A 19,662-nucleotide genomic window follows, 5' to 3' on the forward strand; every position below is an offset into this window, starting at 1 on the left:
CACTGCACTGCAAGATTTGTGTGGGATATACAAAAGAATCAGGAAATACCACAAATTTAAGCAAGATACTTTCAGAACTGACATTTCTCTGAATGAATCACAACTGATCAATCAAATTAATGCAGGCAATCATGTGAACCCGCCCCACAATCTAGCATCTATACAATAATTTATGTTTTCACTATGTTTTTGTTTAGTTTTTTTGTTTTGTTTTTTTTTGTTTTTTTTTTACTATTCTTCTGCACCAGTGGAGAACAAATCCCTTCCAGTTCAGACACAAGACAGCATGCAGATCAATCTTGCCTACTCAAGCAAAGTAATTCTGTATTTGGGCAACAAGATGTTTGTAAGGAAATGGACAGCATAGTATGTGTCTTTCTATGTCTGAGCACAACTGCCCAGATGATAGTTTGAGGTATCTGTTGTGATACACATAACGAATTTGCCCAAGTTTACATGCATTCAGACGAGCTGGACCACAACACATACCACAGCATTGATGGCATGAGCTAGTCTGAATTACTAGATAATGATCAACCAGATGGAAGCCATTCATAATACAAGAATAAAATAGATAGGATTAAATATGTAGTTTACAGAGATGTGATAGCAGAACCTTTGTGTGGAAAAAGCCAAGTTAAGAATTCCCACCACATTGCATTAATAGTACAGAAAAGCACGGGGATGGGAACATCAGCAGTTTGGCACCCTTCTGGATATGGCTGGTGCCATCAAGGACTGTCATTGCTATGGGGTGGGGGTTCCTGGTCTGCTCTAGGTGGTTGGTACATGTCTAAATAACATCAAAATGAATGCCAGGTTCAGAAGTTTTCCAACAGAGCACTGATGTCACAAAATGGTCAATGTTATTTTTACTGTCAGCAGTTTTAATGTTTTGGCTGACTGGCTCTGAGTGTATTTAAATGGAATGTAGGTAATCATACTGTAAACATGACTGTTTGGCCGGCAAAAACCCTTGCAAAATATTGACACAGTCCACCATAAAAAGAACAAGAACACTACTAATTCACAAACTTTGTTTCAGACAACCCAGACAACTATGAAACAGTTGTTCAGTTTCACACCCATTAGGGGCCACATGTCGAAGCAGGTGAAGGTGGAAGGGGGCAATGCCAGGGGGACCTGTGAATAGGGCATTTCCTTAAGATATATCATAAAAATACCAAGAGCACCCTGCAAGACTAAATTATATTGACTTAATAATCACCTCATTTATTCACAGTCATTTCTGAAAAAAAATCAGCAAATATGTCACTACTCAGACATCGTCAAAACATTTCAGTTAGGCAGGTTAAGAATATCACACGCATGCTGTTCATATGGTCTTGGCTTTTCTAGTGAACAAAGAAAGCAGACCCCATTCTAAGGGAGTATTAGATAAACACAAAAACCTGGGAAGAACAAATGGAAAACTCCAGACTCTGGTAAAACCCTCTTAAGTGCTGCAGAACTGTTAAAACAAGAACACTGCAGATATTATGAAAAAAAAAAACTACAAGGATGGAACATATGATATACAAGGATGGAAAATATGATATGATATGACAACACCATCTTACAAGATGGTGTTGTCATATCATATCATATCATATCATATCATATGTTTCCGTTATCTGAAGAAATAACTCAATAACAACAAAAAAATAGTGGGAAACAAGTAATAGCTGACAATGGCATACTGTAATTCAACCAAAAAGTATACCAGTAACACTATTAAGTGATAACAGACAACCATACATACATTGTCAAGTTAGTTGTTTTATAACATTTAATTTGAAATAAAGTAAACGCAAACGCATCTCAATATGTGGTAATATGTTTGCTACATGTTACAATGACGTTACCTGGGGTGGGGATCCACAGCATTTTGCCTTTGGAGAAATTCCAGTTAAGTTAGCTAGCTATAGAGGACAAAAAGCAGTCCATCTAATCTCTTATTGCAGGGCATGTTCTACCGCTCATTTGGCAGACTTGCAAGTGCTCCCATGCTTGTTCTGTGATACACTCTAATTGGCTGTGAATGGGCCCTCGGTTCACTGAGGGAGGCCTTTGATGAGCCTGGAAGACTGGCTGCTTAAGTGGCTTTTGAGTGAAGCTCTTCATGAGAGGCTGAAAGCAGCTGAGCTGCTTTACTGAGAGTTGAACACAGGGTGACACACTGACAAGAACACAAGAAAGATGAGATGCAGAAACAAGAGCTCATTAACCGAGCAGTCATACTTGCCCTTTAACAAGAAACAAATACACAGTTGGAAGTCAGATGATACTGACATGATGACTTTATCTCACACAAAGGATGGAATGCTTCCACAGCCTGTTGCTCTGTCATATTTGGGACAAAGACTTTATATGTCTGTCCTGTTGTCATCGTTACAATTCACTGAGCTTTAAGAGCTCATTAAAGATTTTATCAAGGGTTATTTGTATACAAACAAAAGGGAACTATAGTGTTTTTATTAGTATTTATTGGAGGATACAAACATTTGACATTTGGCTTTCCATATGCCAGTAACTTCCAGGTGTGAGTTACTGGCATGTGTACAGAATGTGCACCACTATCGAGTCACAGAAACAGGGTGACCAGATTAAGGTCTCCCAAGCAGATATTTGAGAAGTCAAGGAAAAGGGCACTGTGAACTGATGAGACCTAGATGTACCCATCTCTAAGTGCTGGCAGTAACAAAATGTGGAAGAAAAAAGCAACTGACCAAGAATCAAGGCTTATAAGGGATACGCTTCATAAAAATGCCTCCAGACTAGGTTGACCATGCTTAATCCTACAGGAATACATTTCAAATCTAAAAAGTATAAAATTCTTGAATGGCCAAGTCAGTCTCAATTCTCTCCATAACAACAAAATTTGCCAATCCTATTGATCATGTCTTCCATTTTCTGAAGAGAGACAAGGAGCTGAAAGTGTCTGCAATAGTAGCCCAAGAGGGCTTTCCAGAGAAAATACTAGTTTATGAAATGCAGACATCAAGCAGCCATATACTGTACAGGATAAACAACAAAGAATCAAATTCAGTACTAGCACTTAAAACAATAAACATCAGCACCATGTCCCAAACATTATAGGAACTTAAATTTGTGGGGACTATGTATAAAATTGGTTGGGCATTTTTATGTGGTGAAACCAAAATATATACAGATCCAAGACAGACAAGTGAGGAGCCCAGTGGGTCATTGCAGCAAACTAGCAGCAGTTCATCTAGTGTGTGGAAATTCTTCATTAAAGATGAAGTCCATTCTACTGTGACACGCAGAATACGTATGCCGCTGCAAATCCTATTGTCAAAGGTACTAGACCTTTAGTTGCAGTACTTGGAAGAGGCTTTCAAGAAATTACAGCACCAAAAGTTACCTTCAAACCAAAGTCCAAGATTATCTAATATTTTCAAGACACAATCACGTCCCTTTCTTTGAGGGTTTTGTAATCATGGATGAAGCTGGATGTTGTGGTCACTGTGTCACTGATTTTTAAGACTTTGCGTACTTCTAACCCTAATATCATGATTGACAACCCAGTCCTTTAAATTAAATTCTTTTCACAGCCCGCCTACATGACAACTGTCTGGCATTAACCTCTGATGGTCTTTTGCATAATGGTTGGTTGACAAATATACCACAGTGTCTATGAAATTATGTTTTAAAAGTAAAACATTAACTTCTCTAAAAAGTCAATCCAATTGGATCATCTGTTTCATGCCACTGTTGAGTCGGAAGAAACCAACCAGTCACCCGTACCAGTCATACCATAGTATGACATCTTCAAAGATGGAGAGAAAGCTGGTGTCACAGGTAGGGGGAACCCAAAGATTATTCTACAAAGAACTTCAGAAGTCATCGCCAGAGATGGACATACCTGCCATGTTGGCTACTTCTCAGCTACACTCCCTCACTCAGGCATGCTATGACCAAGTGAACTTCAAACAGTATGTATGACAAACCTTCCCTACAGTACAGGAGTGCTTCAGAATGCTTCCTACTGGCAGTGGAAGAAGCCTGGAATTGAGAGTAGCATGCATGTAGCCAAGTACAACGGGTTACCAGTCAACATGACAGTGAACCAAAGCACACAAGGACTTCAGGACTTGGCTAACCTTGGATGATACAGCTAAACACAGACGTACACCACATAGAAAATCTGCTTAATTGATGCCAGCTCGGTCATGACTGAGTTTCAGACTATCGGCATGAATGGGACAGACTTCCCAAATCCAAGTTTGTAGAGTCTTACCCAAGTGGAATCAAATCTGTATGTACTGCCAAACAGGACTCTACTAAAATGACATGAATTTGGGATCTGGAATATATATACTTTTTTGAGGGAATTTAATGACACCCACATTTCAGATCCTATAATTATATTTAGCAGACACTTAAAAGCCTTACTGGCATTGCCTCCATCGTCAGTGGGTACCACCATCACCACTTTATCATCTGACTGTTAGCAACCGAACAGAAACATGTTAGGTTACATTATGACCTAAATGTTGATTGATGATTGATAACACTACAACATGGGCCTTTCATGCATGGACAGATATTTGACAGGTTGCTATAATAAGTAAAGTCATACTGACAAATCAGGAATTGATGTCAACCTGCCATTTTACTTCCAGTACAACAGCAAAGGTGGCGAGTTCTGGATTTCTAGAGATTTCTAATCTCTAATACAACTTATTGCTGAATAAATAACATTACAGCCAAAAGATGCGGAGATGAGCTGGTGATTATTAACAATTTTGTTTTGTGTCACTTGAAACTTATTACACCATCACATGAAAAGGACTGGAATTCTTTTACGGTGCCTGTTTCGTCCTTCCTGTCAGTGACCTGTTGCCCCTCCTTCTTGTCCTCTGTATTGTGAATAAAAAATTACACTGCAGGAAATATCAACAGCATGAAGATCCTAAACAAGTGTGGAATGGCTAATCTGTCACCTCTGCTCTATGACTTCATAATAATTAGGAAGCAGGCCTCCGCTCTGTATTAAATCCGCACTGTGCATTAATTCTAATCAGCATGTGTAGCCAGGCTTGACCAGCAGGGCCCGAGGGGAAGTACCAACTGTGTGCGTATGTGTGTGTCACATACACAAGGCCAGCCATGCCAAACCATGCTCTTCAGGGTTCACTGCAGTTATCTTGCTGCAGTGGAGCTCTTTGTGTGCACTTTTTGTCAGAGCAGGTGGTCTCTGACCTTTCCTGTAGCAGTCTCTTGAGTAAACCTGACTGAGCTGTGGCCTTTTAACAAACACCAGAACAAATGATTCAGAGCATATCAGCTGACATTTACGGTTATTACCTTTATCCTGCTAGTGGGGTCTCCCACACAAATATGACCCTATTTGGAGGATTTGACTCTGAATAAAAATGAAATCTGATATAAAAACAACATGTACACTGCTCAGAAATCTGAGATTAAATCTTATTTTTCTGTGGTCCTCCTTTTGATGTGATACCAAAAAGAAACAGTTGGGTACAGACAATATCATGTCTACAGTAAGTTACTAAATTCAATTGCTTACTACAAACTGAGCACTGGAAGCCAAGACAAGCCTACTGAACAATAATAGGGGAAGTTATGTAACATAAAAACAGCACTGTGGTCAAGGTAAACAATTCCATTCACCTTGTTACTCTGTGGAAAGATATTCCCTGCAAGTACCACGTCTTTATGAAAAGTAAGAGGTTGTCTACCTTGGACTTGAGAGACCAGTACTCCTCTGTGCCATATTCCACTTGTTTAAAAGCTGTCAGATAGTCGTAGCTGATAACCGCCGTCTGTTGACAAACAGAACAGTGACATGTAAAGAACTGAGGACTAAGCAGTAAAGATTTTCTTCAAAAACTACTCCAGCTACAAAAAGGAAAATGTAATCATATACTTTCTAGTTTAAAACATAAAAACAGTTTTCTAGGTTCCGAAGGAATGTCCAGTCACCAACCTGAAACAGGATTCAAGAACAAAATGCATCCAGAGTGAAACTGACAGATGAACAAAATTACAATCAGGGCTTGATGAGTATACAGATTAATTAAAAATAAATAAATAAATAAATAAAAAATAAAAAAAATAAAGCAGATCAACAATTATCCAAATTGATTTTTTTTTTTTAGAAAAATGGTAATGCACAGTTTCATGTAAAGAAAACATTTTTTATGACAAACCATAGAAGCACCGATATTCTGTGTAAGAATGTTCCCAAGATAATGACAAGAAAATGGTCTAAATGACCAAGACATTGAATTTAAAAGTATACAGAATTTCAGGGCTAATAATGATAATTTAGACTCATCTGACTGATAATCACAGACACAGATGAAACCTTTTTTATAATCTTGTTTTTTGCTTTTGCTTTTTTTTGTAGATTAATTACTGACAGATCAGATCTGTTGTTTGAGTGACATTCATAGGCTACAAAAACATTTCAATTAGTTTACATACTAAAGATCCTAAAGCATAGGTCTTCAACAGGGGGTTCACAATCCCTAGGGTGTCCACGGAGATAAGGTCTGAATTACTCCAAGGCTCTCAAAATCTTTGGTTGATAAGACATTTTTCTATATTTTTTATTTTATTTTCCCCCACAAATTTCTTTAAATACAGCGTTTCCGATTCTGTCAGGTTCTCCACAATTGGCTGAGAGCCTATTCAGTCCCCAGGTGAAATCCTAGATTTCGCTGCAATTCTAGCAGAAGACAAGCTAAGAATGCAGCTCTCTTGCATGAGCCAACTACTGAGGGCAAAATGGATCGCTTTGTCACTAGAACAAAAAATAGAAATAAAAACTGAACATCTGAACCTGTGTAATATTTGAATTACTTAATATTGAATGCAAAAAGATAATAAGAATAATGTATATTTATAAATAGCACTAGGCCGAGTTTAATATAGAACACACATATAGAAGTAGGGGGTCCCTACGTAAGTTCACCATCAGTTTGAGGGTCCTTGGCATGAAAAACATTGAAGACCCCCGTTCAAAAGGCTTATGAATTAACGGGAGTCTGTGGAATAAATATACTGGTGTGCTACATTAACCCTGTAAATGGTCTACACTATTTACATAGCGGTTTTCTACCCACTCATATGCAAAGTGCTTTATGTTCATCCACACAAACACACACACTGAAATTGCTGTGTGTGCAGTCTTTCTCTTGACACTTTGGGATCAAACTGTTTACCCTCTAGTTCGTGGAGAACTCGCTCTACCTGTATACGTTGCACTGACCTTTTTAAATCCATCAGTACAGAGTATATCGAGTTCGGCGTTCCTGAGAGTAGCGTCGGCAAACCACAATGTGTGATTTGTCTCCGGCTGCTACCAGCGAAGGCCGAGGCGCCATCTGACAAATCCAATAAAAAGAGCATGCAAATAAATCCAAACACTTTTGTTGAGGGAAAAGTGAGGGAAAACATTCGTCTAAGCTAATAGCCAACTTTGCAGACATATCAGAGAAAGCACACAAGGCGTCTTAATCTTTGCCTCAGTGGACTAGAAAGAGAGGATAGGAGGCACTGTAGGTCACACATATCTGTGAAAAACATCCTGTGGATGTAGACGGAGCGATGGGCAGAACGGTCAGACATGTTTGCAACTTAATGTTCTGCTTAATTAGCATGGTATTAACATAAATTGCTCCTACATGGGTAATAAGCATTGCCATTCAAGACTCAGCAAGACTAAGCAAAAGTCTGCATGTCTTCTATTGGGTATAATATCTAATCCATTTATATCCATCCTATCTATTTATATGTCTGAAAATGGGTTAAACTATTTCTCTGTTTCTAAAAAGGTCAAAGAGGAAGACTTAAACAAAGTGCACGCATCACTGTGTGTCAGCTTTGACTTGACACCCATCAAACTGAGGATGTCCACATGGGTACCAGGGCCAATCAAGACAGCTTTAGAATTACCTGAATCTTACTGAATTGAGCACTTTGACAATCTTAATCTTTCATATGTGTTTTATGGTTCGTTAAATACTACTACTACTTCTACTACTACTCCTACTACTACTACATATCATACGTCTGATGTCTGAAAGTTCCAAACACAATCTAGAACAGGGCTGGGCAATTAACTTCTATAGGGGGCCACATGAAAAATCTGAACTGTGTTGGAGGACCGAGCCAAACGATAACTTGGACTTAATTCTGCTCAATATTAATTTTCTTCCATTGTAAAAAGCAGTAAATATCTGGTGGGAAACATTTATAATTATCTCACAAGTGAGTTTCAAGGTACTACAGCGGGCCCCAAAACAGCGTGGGAAGGAGATCTAGAAACAACATATGAGGAGGAAGAGTGGAAAGGTCTGGTTGAGGAGATGCTGAAACCAATGAGGGATGCCAGGTCTAAACTTATCCAGTTTAAAATTCTCAACAGAATGTACTGGACCCCATTGATGATGAATAGGCTTGGGATGAGACACACATGTTCCTTTACTGTCCTAGCTTAACTACCTATTGGCAGAGAGTTATAGGAAAGATTATAGATTGTCTCGACATAAATATCAATCTTACCCCGTGTTATGCCTCCTGAACAGTCTTAAAGGTAATAAGAGAATAAGTGGGGGAAAGGCACAGTGGTTAAAGGTTGCACTTGCTACTGCTAAAAGAGTCATATTGAGGCGCTGAGCAGGAGGGAATAGCCCAACTTACCCCAAGTGGTTTAATGTTCTAGCAGAAACAGCTTCATATGAGCGATTGATACACAAAATAAATGGTAAACTGGAACTATACACAGAAATATGGGATCCATTTCTTACTCAAATGAGGGACTAATAATCCAGGACTAGGTTGGAAAAATGGTCAGTTTAGTAAATTACCTCTGAGTGTGTTTTGTTTGACTGGCGGTCAGGGTCGGGAGGGGGTGGGGATTAAGGCTCCTTGTTTGTTTTTTGTGTTCCTTTTGTTATTGCTGTTGATATTTTAAGTTTTGTTTGTTGGTTTTGTATCACAAATTATATAAACTTTAGATACATTACACATGGAAATATGTAGGTGACGAGCTCATGTGTGTAATTATCAGTTGTGTTATTTGTTGTGTCAGGCTGTGATTTCAAAACTCAATAAAAAGTATAATGACAAAAAGCAGTGAATCATATATGTTGATAAGCTGCTACTGGTAATCAGAAGTATAAGAATATTCTGTAAATATTTATTTAAATTTATGAGTTTTGGTGTAGGTCAATGATGAAAATAAAACAAAAACAAAACAAAACAAAAAAAAAAAGCAATCGATCTGTGGTTTTGAATACAACACATTGGAATGTTGGAAACTTTGTCCTCTTTGGAAAGCTTTGGTGCACCAAGGAGAGACCATGTAGCTACATGAATTATTTTCTGTATCTCAATAAATGTTTGACCCTTTAAGACCTGAATGTCCATCTGCGCACAAAACTTGAGGTATTTGAATTACCATAATTCCCAGATGGAAAAAATTCAAGTTGCGCTTTCTGGAAAAAAAATTTGTTGGTAAAAACTAAGTTAGTTATGCCCTTGAGATGTCACGAAGATCTTCCAGGCAAAAGCACAATTTCCCATTGTTCAGCCACACTTTGAATATTGTCAACAGCGCAAACTACTGCGAGTTAGCGGTAATTCAAAATTAGCCGCTTTGACGGATGCCAGCGATCCGTTCAGGCTCTTATGGGTTAATAGTTGGCAAGAAGCTGTTTCAATCATCCTTTTTGAAGAATTAACAAACACAGATTCTAACAGTGCCATGACGTAAATAATACATCATGGCTCAAAATAAAATAAACACAACCGTATTGCATGCACAGCATAAATACTTGTTCATTTGTGCTCAGGACTGACATACTGCGGGCCAGACAGGGATGCCCAAAGGGCCGCATGTGGCCCGCGGGCCGTGAAATGCCCAGGTCTGATCTAGAAGAATACAAGCAAGATAAGAATTTATCATCAAGAGAGGAAGTTGAATTGGATCAGACTCTGATTGGCTGATAATATTAAATATGGTACTCTATGAGGGACAAATAAAAAATTACTCAGGACGTTCCCTTATAAGGATCTACTTTACTGTAGACATTTGTCCCTGTCAAATCCTGTTGGTTTTTGTTATATTAATTTGCTCCAGAGCAGGTCTGCTCTATAGACTTGATTGATTGTGTTCTTCTTACCAAAGTGACCCAAATGAAGACAGTTAGTAAGTGAAAAACCTGACGTAATGCCGAAGATTACAAGCCAACCTACCTTGCTTCATGATACACAGCTGAGTGAAACACGTCAAACAGTTGCATCAAATTCACAATACTGCCTACAGCGCAACTTTTATGACAGAGGTGTACAGTGACTCACAGTGGCTGCAGCACGTCCAAAGCGGATGATACTCAGGTCATTGAGGTCCAGTTGTCTGTTATAGAGGTAAAATCCAGAAGAGGCAAACACTGCTGTGGCCAGAGAGGAAACTTTCAGGAGCCGACCAGCCATCAGAGGCCCTGCAGGTAGAAGACAGAACAGAAGTCGTATGGCATAAATAAGAAAATAAAAAAAAATAAAAACAATTAAGAAAGGACAAATGATTCATCTTCTGATGAAGATGAACTAACATATTTTTATTTTGATTTACCCTTCAAGTAGAGATACATTAAATCTAACCATGGCAAGGCAAAGGGCAATTCATGCTACTGCAAAATGAGATATGCAGCAATTTTAAGCAGCTACATTTCTAGGCTCTGCAGTTTTGGTCTTTAACATGACAGGCTATTATTATTGTCACTAATACCCCCTATTATCCAGTTTAGCGGGTAATGGCGTTTTAAATTGTTAAAATGTGTTGAACCTGCAAAAAGTTTGAACAGAGAAGCTCTCATAAAAGCCTTTGCAGTAGGACATTGCTGGCATTGTGATTTAGGTTTCAGTAGCAAATGTTGTCGTTTTGAGAAAAGGGGTCATTTCTTAGCTTGAAATCATACAGTAAGGGTTTCTAGTAAGTAAGTTTGGTTTACAGTTGTGTGATGTTTGAGCTTTACCATAACTACAGCATAGCTCTGGAGCAGGATCACTTTATACTCTCACAACCTGTCAACTCCATAGGGCCATAGGGCAAACTGGTGAAAGCATTTGATCCTATGTGCTGGCATTGTTTTGTAACTACTAGTGTTGTCACGATACCAACATTTTGGTATCAGTACCGGTACCAACATGTATTTCGATACTTTCATACTTTTTCAAATAAAAAGAGAGCACAAAAATGTTATTACTGCCTTTATGTTAATGGAAAATCTTAGAACAAGAACACAATTTTTGAAATAAATAAAATTAAAAAAAATGATTCAAAACACTAGGCCTTTCTTATTGCACTCAAAACAATTTTAGAACAGTGATTAAACATTTGCCACCCCACCTACATTTCTTCCCAGGATGGGAAACAAGACCAACACTTGGGATTGACTGACAAACAAGCATTTAGCAGAAAATGATGAAAAGGTACTCATAAATACAGATGATGAAACAACAGATGGATGCATACTGGAGCAGGATAATGAGCGCAAACACACCTCAAAGCTTTGAAGAACTACTTGAAGAAGAGCAAAGAATGAGGAGTTTCCACTGTCATGGACTTTGCTCCACAGTCACCTGAACTCAACCCCACTGAACATTTCTGAAGCACCTGAGAACGGAGGAAAACAAACAAACAAAAAGTACTTTAGGTGTTGTCTTCATTGTAGCAAACGGGAACAAGTGATGATATTCTGAAATCCTTTCAGATTCTATTTCCGATTCACTATTTAAGCTCTGTACAAAGTTCCAAGATTGTAGTTGGGATTTTTGGTCTAAGTCAATCAAATACAAACCTTCTCACCATTTATTACTTTAACATGATTTTAAATTCTGCTTAAACCCCCTTCTCCAGTCATACTTGTAGTGAGATTTGTAATGAGAATGTGTAACACGTAATGGTCTACTCAGAGTACCAATAAGGTGATGATTGTACAGGTTTGTTTTTTTAAACATAAAGTCCCTCAAAGTATCTAAAAGCACACACACAAAAAAACGACCCTACAAACATACTGGGGATATGATCTCAGCACTGTCATTAGTAATTCCAAAACTTTTTCAAATGTTTTGTTCTGACTTCAGTCATTCTTATTAACGCACACAGACTTATATGAAATTTGGATCTATCTGCACACCAGCCTGTTTCATCCAAACACTGTATGTATGATGCTGATGGTGTCCAAACTAGCATTCACACATGCAGAATGGAAGACCTGAGACGATTCAGTTCTCAGAGTGACCAAAGAGATTGAGTCTTCAGCTTTGTGGAAGGCAAGGTGCATATGACAAATGCCACACTGCAAGTACTGAGATAGAGCACAGCATTCACATACTGTATTAGAAAGAGTCCTCTTTTGCTTAAGACCACAAGCATCCAGTTTACTCCAGAAATGTGGGATGGCATTTCCAAAAAGTAAGTAGCAACTGTGCAGTGAAAAGTGAAATGTAGAGTGCATGAACCACAGTAGACTGGACTTTTAATCACTAGCTCAAAAAAACTCCTACATTTCCAATTTACAAAATTCTGTATTTGTGAAGTAATTCACAATTAGAAAAGCACTGAACTGAAAATGAGGCTCTAAAACTGAGGCATTTCTCAAGAGTTTCTTCTTCTTGTGATAGCTTAATTCGAAGGCCACTCCTCTGGTTTGTAATGAAAACCTTATTGAATAAATGGTGAGCCAAAACGGAGGTCAATCTGATTCTGATCACTAAGGAATAAAGCAGGATTTGGTTTTGAGCTAACTCCAGTTTATTTGTGGGACCAAATTAACCAGGGTGCATTCACAAATGTCTTAATTAAACAATATCCTGTTTGTGCAGGCACACTTGTGGTATTTAAATGGAACTTAACACATCCTGGACCTCTCCAAAACCCAGTCTTCTATTCGGCATTGACCCAATATAGCTAGGGGCAAGTACGCCGGTAAACTGCAACTCTAAATGCAAGTGGCAGTGTTAAACTCACAACAATGTTAATACACAACAGACAGCAGTCACAGAAGAAGAAGCAGAAGAAGAACAATAAGAAGCAGAAGCAGGTCGTGTAGGTGCGTTTGGTGGTGTGGATTCATGGTAAAAAACGTAAACACGCAGACACACACACAATAATGTATAGTATGCTATATGGCGGCTGTGACCTAGAGCACTGGTGTGTGTGTGTTACACAACGACTGGTTGCGTCTTGGAACAAGCGCGTTCAAGTCGGCAAACAAAATACAACAATGTCACTCTCACACTGAGTCGTTTACCTTTAAAAATAAGTCTTTACAGAGAACCATAAGCTGCATTAGCACACTGCTCGGCCGGTGGGTGCCTGTATTCCATTTCCACTTACCGGTTTTGTATTTGACCTCTTCGCGAGTTTCCGACGAGACGGCAAGGAATTGTGGTTAACGTAGTACTACCTAAAATGAGAGGTTAAATGTGCGTTCGCTACCAAGACTCCACAATGGTCTCAGATAGAGATGTCATATTCCTGCTGTTCCTGAATGATGCACAGGCGTGTGGGTTCGTGTACCAAGAGCAAACGTTCTAGACTGATGCCGTTTGTGACAGATTTAAACTACGCTTCCTGTCACCGCAATGACGTTTTATTCCACGCGCGTCGCAACTGTTCGTCAAAAAAAAAGGAACAGCAATTTTAAAAAGAACGAATAAAAAAAAGACAATTTAACATTATCCTTCCTATCGTTCAACAGTGAGAAAAAAAATATTTAGTAATACAAATTGAATAATTAATGCTGCAAAATTGGTGGTAGTTTATTTAATAGTTGATTTAATAACAAAACGTTTAGTTGATGGGTGAAGTGATTTTGGGGACACTAAATAAGACTAAATAAGAAGGACGTTCAAGTCATGATGACATCATCAAGAACAAGACTCAGGAAGATGTATAACCATTCACACACACTTGCCAATTAAAATCATAAATCAACTGGGATGAAGCCAGAGCACCCAGAGAAAGCCCATGCAGACTCAAGGAGGACCTGCCTATGACTGATTGGTTGGTTGGTTGGTAGGTGGGTATTTCCACATTTTGTCACATTACAACCACAAATTTAATGTTACCAACTGCCTTCAGAAGTTGCCAGATGAGAGCAACTGCGTGTGATCTAACCTAACCTCAGTACAAAAATGGCCTCAGAGGTCAGTTAAGAGAATATTGGGAAGCAAACAGCATCATGAAGTCCAAGGAACACACTACACAGGTAAGGGATAATGTTGTGGAGAAGTTTAAAGCAGGGTTATGTGATTTAAAAACAAAAATAAAAGTTCCAAGCTTTGAACATCTCACTGAGCCCTGTTCAATCAATCCAGAAATGGAAAGAGTATGGTATAATTACAAACCTACCAAGACGCAGCCATCCACTTAAACTTACAGGCCAGACAAGGAGAGCACTGATCAGAGATGCAACTAGGAGGCCCATGGTGACTCTGGACGAATGCACACCACTATGGCACACCATCCCCACTGTCAAATGCGGTGGTCGCAGCATCCTGCTCTGGGGGTGCTTCTTTTAGCAAGAACAGGGAAGATGGTCAAAGTTGATGAGAAGATGGACGGAACCAAATACAGGGCAATCTTGTTGGAATCTGCAAAAGACTTGAGACTGGGGTGGAGGTTCACCTTCCAGCAGGACAGGGTTGATCGAGGAAATCACATCGTCTGTTTTTTTAAAGAATTTATTTGCAAATTATGGTGGAAAATAAGTATTGGTCAATAACAAAAGTTCATCTCAATACATATTTATATATAGCCTTTGTTGGCAATGACAGAGATCAAACATTTTTCTTCACAGGTTTTTCACACACTGTTGCTGGTATTTTGGCCCATTCCTCCATGCAGATCCCCTCTAGAGCAGTGATGTTTTGGGGCTGTCGCTGGGCAACACAGACTTTCAACTCCCTCCAAAGATCTGGTTGAGATCTGTAGAGACTGGCTAGGCCACTCCAGGACCTTGAAATGCTTCTTACGAGGGCACTCCTTCGTTGCCCGGGCAGTGTGTTTGGGATCATTGTGCATGCTGAAAGACCCAGCCACCATTCATCTTTAATGCCCTTGCTGATAGAAGGAGGTTTTCACTCAAAATCTCAAAATACGTGGTCCCATTCATTCTTTCCTTTACACGTATTAGTCGTCCTGGTCCCTTTGCAGAAAAACTGCCCCAAAGCATGATGTTTCCACCCCCATGCTTCACAGTAGGTATGCAACTCAGCATTCTTTCTCCTCCAAACATAACAAGTTGAGTTTTTACCAAAAAAGTTCTATTTTGGTTTCATCTGACCATATTACATTCTCCCAGTCCTCTTCTGGATCATCCAAATGCTCTCTAGAAAACTTCAGACGGGCCTGGACATGTACTGGCTTAAGCAGGGAGACACGGCTGGCACTGCAGGATTTGAGTTCCTGGTGGCGTATGTTACTGATGATAGCCTTGTTACATTGGTCCCAGGTCTCTGCAGGTCATTCACTAGGTCCCCTAGTGTGGTTCTGGGATTTTTGCTCATCGTTCTTGTGATCATTTTGAACCCAGAGGGTGAGATCTTGCGTGGAGCCCCAGAGCGAGGGAGATTGTCTGTGGTCTTGCATGTCTTCCATTTTCTAATAATTGCTCCCACGGTTGATTTCTTCACACCAAGCTGCTGACCTATTGCAGATTCAGTCTTTCCAGCCTGGTGCAGGTCTATAATTTTGTTTCTGGTGTCCTTTGATAGCTCTTTCATCTTGGCCATAGTGGCGTTTGGAGTGTGACTGTTTTAGGTTGTGGACAGGTGTCTTTTATACTGATAATGAGTTCAAACAGGTGCCATTAATACAGGTAATGAGGGGAGGACAGAGTAGGTTTATTATGAGGTTTATTCATGCTTATGATCCATTTGTTACCCCGCTTCTAACATCAGTTTTACGAACAAAATCTTCACTTGCAGGAGCCACAACCACTTGAATAAGCTTGTTGACTCCTGTTGCAGCTACAATCTATCGTTACTATGTTGTATTAACCTGGAGAAAAAAGACCAAGTGGTGAATGAAATACTGCATTTATTGTCTTATACTGTAAATCAGGGAATGATGTGTCATAAATCTTACATGTGAGCATCCATCTACTATGTATTGTTGGTGACAGAATGGTTACATGAAATACAGCACTATTAGGCATTTCAAAAAAGAATAGTCTTTACATCAGTTCATCTCTGTCTCATGGACACAACAGAACCACACTAGTTCATTCATATTCACTCTCTTTGTCTGTCTTCTGCTCTGAAAATGGAGGCCTGTTCCTCTGCACGTGGAGCTGAAAAAGAATCACAAGATATAACATATATTTATATGTGTATACACACACACACACACACACACACACACACACACAATACAGTATCTTCATCTTCTTCCTCATGTCATACTGATAGACTGTTAAGTTTAATTACAAAAAGAATGCCTTTTAGCCAGTGTTTTATTAGCAGACATGATAACATTTGCTCTGTGGAGCATTGATAAAACCTGTTAAAAATGATTAATTAAGCATGTGGGGTGAATTTGATAACATATTATTTCTATATACCAATTGGTGAACACTGAAACCAACCAAGCAGTAGATGATGTGATGGGGCCTTCTGACGCCTTTTTATTCAAATCATGTACTTTTTCAAAGCAATTTGAGCAATTTGTAGCTTAGCTTGAAAACCCGTAGCCCTGTTGTTGAGTATAAACAACCAGGGGCCTCCTGTGCGTGAATTTCCTCTAGAAACATGGCATACACACAAATCCAGATGTATGAATATGTTTGTAAACATGACTCCCAGCACATTTCCTTTGTATCCCAATCAACATGGAAATGAGCGCAAATGTTAGATCCCGCAACCCTCCCTCTCCACACTTAAATAGGCAAATCATATTTAAATGGGCCCTGCACCTGAGATTCCCCTCTCTGCATGTTCAGACATTTAAAACAAAAGAATGAGTAGGACAGGGAAAAAAGAACATCACAGAGAGAGAATTGGAGATGCTACTCACTAAAGTGGAGGTGGTCAAAAATGTAGTCCTATTCACAAGGGATTAGTTTTATCTGGGGTGCCCTTTGATTCAGATATTACCCCCTACATCTGTGTTTCATGGTGCAATCATACAGGATAAACAAACTGTGTTTTACTCTAATGTACTTACAATAGTTATGTCTCTACTGTTTTCTGTGGCACTCCACTGCAAGTCAGAGGTCAATTTACACTATCTGACTTTAGTTACTTTGATGGTGGTTGGTTGATTTAATGGTTGATTTAATTCAATCCGTCTAAACCTGTGAATAGTTCAGCTATATCTCGACTTTCTCCACTCTAATATCTGTATCTCAAAATTTTGAATTATAGCATATCCTTCAGAATTTTTAAGTAACAGGAGGCAGGAACAGGAGGCAGTAACCAATTTAAACATGTCAGCATATCAAAGCGGATATCAAAGACTATCAAAGATTATGTCACCAAAGGATCAACAGCTGTAGAAAGGTGCGTACGCCAGCCATGAAGGTTTCCACGATCATTTCACATTTGATATATTTGAGCTTTCCCATGAAAAAGAACATACGCTACATTCTGAGCGTGTTTTATGGTTGTATGTTTTAATTAAACTGGAGCAATTCAGACACCAGAATCAAAAAAACACGGCTAGACAAACATAAGTTTACCTTTGCTCCCTCCAGCATATGAGGGTCTTTCTGAAGGGCATTATTCAACCCTTCCTCTGTTGCAAAGTAAACCCAGCAAAAGCCTCTGTGGAAACCTGTTTCTTTATCCTGGTAAGACACAAAGAACACAGTCAAATACACACATTGAGAAAGATTTTGACAAGAATAGAACGTTATTAAATGTAGAAGACTATAGACAGAAGCAATAAACAACATAGTTAATTGCATTATTGAGTAATCCTGATACTGTGATACTTACAAACGGTAAACGACACTTCTTCACTGAGCCAAACTGACTGAAATACTCCCTCATCTCCTCTGAAAAACAAATAAAGCATGTTATGTTCTCTGCCTAATTTGTGACTAAACAAATAATTTTACACAGTTGTCTAGTCAGTTTCAATAAAACTGAATGACTGAGAACATTCACAGACATATGACAGATTCAGTCATTTCAACTGCTTATTACTAACAAGTTAACAAGTAATTTAACCCCATTTCTTAAACAACCATGTGGAAAGACACATCCCTTGGTTGTGGAAAATATGTTAGTCTGTTTGAGAAGGGTTCAAATCATTGGCATGCATCAAGCAGAGAAAACATCTAAGGAGATTGAAGCAGAAACTACTAAAATTGGATTAAGAACTATCCAACGCATTACTAAAAAACTGTAAGGATAGTGGGGAACCATTGTGTTCAAGGATGAAATGTGGTCGGAAAAAAATTGTGATCGGCGATCAATTAATCGTTTGGATAAATCAGATGGGAGAAAAACAACAGTAGAACTCATGGCTGTTCAGGTTATTCCATCAATGGATTTTTTTTCTTCCTTGACGGCACAGGCATATTCGAAGATGACAATTCCAGGAGTCTTGGGGCTTAAATAATGAATGAGTGGTTCTAGGAAAATGAGACATCATTTTCACACATGGATTGGCCACCACAGACTACAGACATTAACCCCATTGAGAATCTTTGGGATGTGCTGAGAAGGCTTTGAGCATCAGGTCAGGTCAGGCTCCTCCATCATCAATACAAGATAATGGTGAAAAATAAATGCAACGCAAGACGGAAATAAATCTTGTGACATCGCAGAAGCTTCTTATGGGAACATTGCCATAGAGAATGCTGCTGTAATCAAAGCAAAAGGAGGTCCATCGAAATTAGCGATTTAAAAAAAAAAAAAAAAAAAATTAAACAGGCAGTGAATACACCTATAACCTCGCCCTGAGGGTCCGTCCCTGCTTTAAGGTGTATTAGAATTGCACCCAAATTTATAGAGGTTAAGTTATAGGACTAAATTCATGTTCAAACTGTCTGTTTTAAGGCTATAACTGACAGCCACATGTCCAAGCAATATGAACGACACCATTCAAATTACCCACAAAGCCCAATAAACACGTTACTAAAGGAGGCCGAATACAAATTAAATATTGAAAATGACAAGAATGTAGTGTTTACTGCGGATCTGTTAGCCTGCATGCATGAGTGTTCTCTGAATGACATTATTTCTCCATCACGCGTTACATGCAGAGGCTGTGCTTACCTTCAAGAAGGGTACTACTATAAATGTCACGTCAAACATTTCTCTGCTGATATTAATGTTTATATTAATAGAAATAACAATATGAAGCGTGTGGACTTACTAGTAGCTACAGTCCATGGTATTTTAGACACGAAGGCTTCGAAAACCTTCTTAGTCGCCGCCGCCATGTTTCGTCCTTGGGTAAGCAAGCCATGACCTATGACGTAAAAACCATGTGACTGAAAAATATATATATTTTTTTATATATATTTATAAATTTATTTATACATCGTGTTAAAAGGTAACTTTTGTTCAAACGGAAATTTAAGCCCAATATCGGCGCCGCCTCTTATATTCCCTAAGTTTGTGTGGATTCAGACGGTTGGGGACCATACC

The 19,662-nt window shown here is 38.9% G+C and overlaps 2 protein-coding genes across 5 annotated transcripts in view; both read right to left on the bottom strand.

Moving 5' to 3' along the window:
- adck1 (aarF domain containing kinase 1) overlaps nucleotides 1-13,628 on the bottom strand; it is an 87,269-nt gene extending 73,641 nt beyond the window's left edge. For 2 of the 4 annotated variants that reach the window (XM_047611797.1, XM_047611800.1), the window contains exons 1-4: nucleotides 13,397-13,628; nucleotides 11,559-11,671; nucleotides 10,357-10,496; nucleotides 5,727-5,810 (exon numbers count right to left, since the gene is read on the bottom strand). In XM_047611797.1, the coding sequence (XP_047467753.1) occupies nucleotides 5,727-5,810; nucleotides 10,357-10,488 (216 nt within the window). In that variant the 5' untranslated portion in view covers nucleotides 10,489-10,496; nucleotides 11,559-11,671; nucleotides 13,397-13,628. Of the gene's footprint in view, nucleotides 1-5,726; nucleotides 5,811-10,356; nucleotides 10,497-11,558; nucleotides 11,672-13,310 lie in introns of all 4 variants that reach the window. The other 2 variants (XM_047611798.1, XM_047611799.1) reach the window with 2 other exon arrangements.
- Nucleotides 13,629-16,085: 2,457 nt separating this feature from the next.
- On the bottom strand, nucleotides 16,086-19,483 carry LOC125024121 (SRA stem-loop interacting RNA binding protein). The gene is made up of 4 exons (XM_047611809.1): nucleotides 19,388-19,483; nucleotides 18,001-18,059; nucleotides 17,742-17,849; nucleotides 16,086-16,355 (listed from the first exon to the last, which is right to left on the bottom strand). Exons 1-4 carry the CDS (start codon nucleotides 19,452-19,454, stop codon nucleotides 16,287-16,289), a joined length of 303 nt encoding a protein of 100 aa, XP_047467765.1. The 5' UTR covers nucleotides 19,455-19,483; the 3' UTR covers nucleotides 16,086-16,286.
- Nucleotides 19,484-19,662: the final 179 nt, after the last annotated feature.

The sequence above is a fragment of the Mugil cephalus genome, chromosome 17 (assembly GCF_022458985.1).
Source record: "Mugil cephalus isolate CIBA_MC_2020 chromosome 17, CIBA_Mcephalus_1.1, whole genome shotgun sequence".
Lineage (NCBI taxonomy): Eukaryota > Metazoa > Chordata > Actinopteri > Mugiliformes > Mugilidae > Mugil > Mugil cephalus.

Excerpts from the sequence above, each read along its gene's own strand:
- LOC125024121 (XM_047611809.1), bottom strand. The coding sequence starts at position 19,454 with ATGGCGGCGGCGACTAAGAAGGTTTTCGAAGCCTTCGTGTCTAAAATA. Across the intron at positions 18,060-19,387 it reads ACCATGGACTGTAGCTACTA|AGGAGATGAGGGAGTATTTC; the intron begins GTAAGTCCACAC and ends TTTGTTTTTCAG. Across the intron at positions 16,356-17,741 it reads ATATGCTGGAGGGAGCAAAG|CTCCACGTGCAGAGGAACAG; the intron begins GTAAACTTATGT and ends ATTCTTTTTCAG.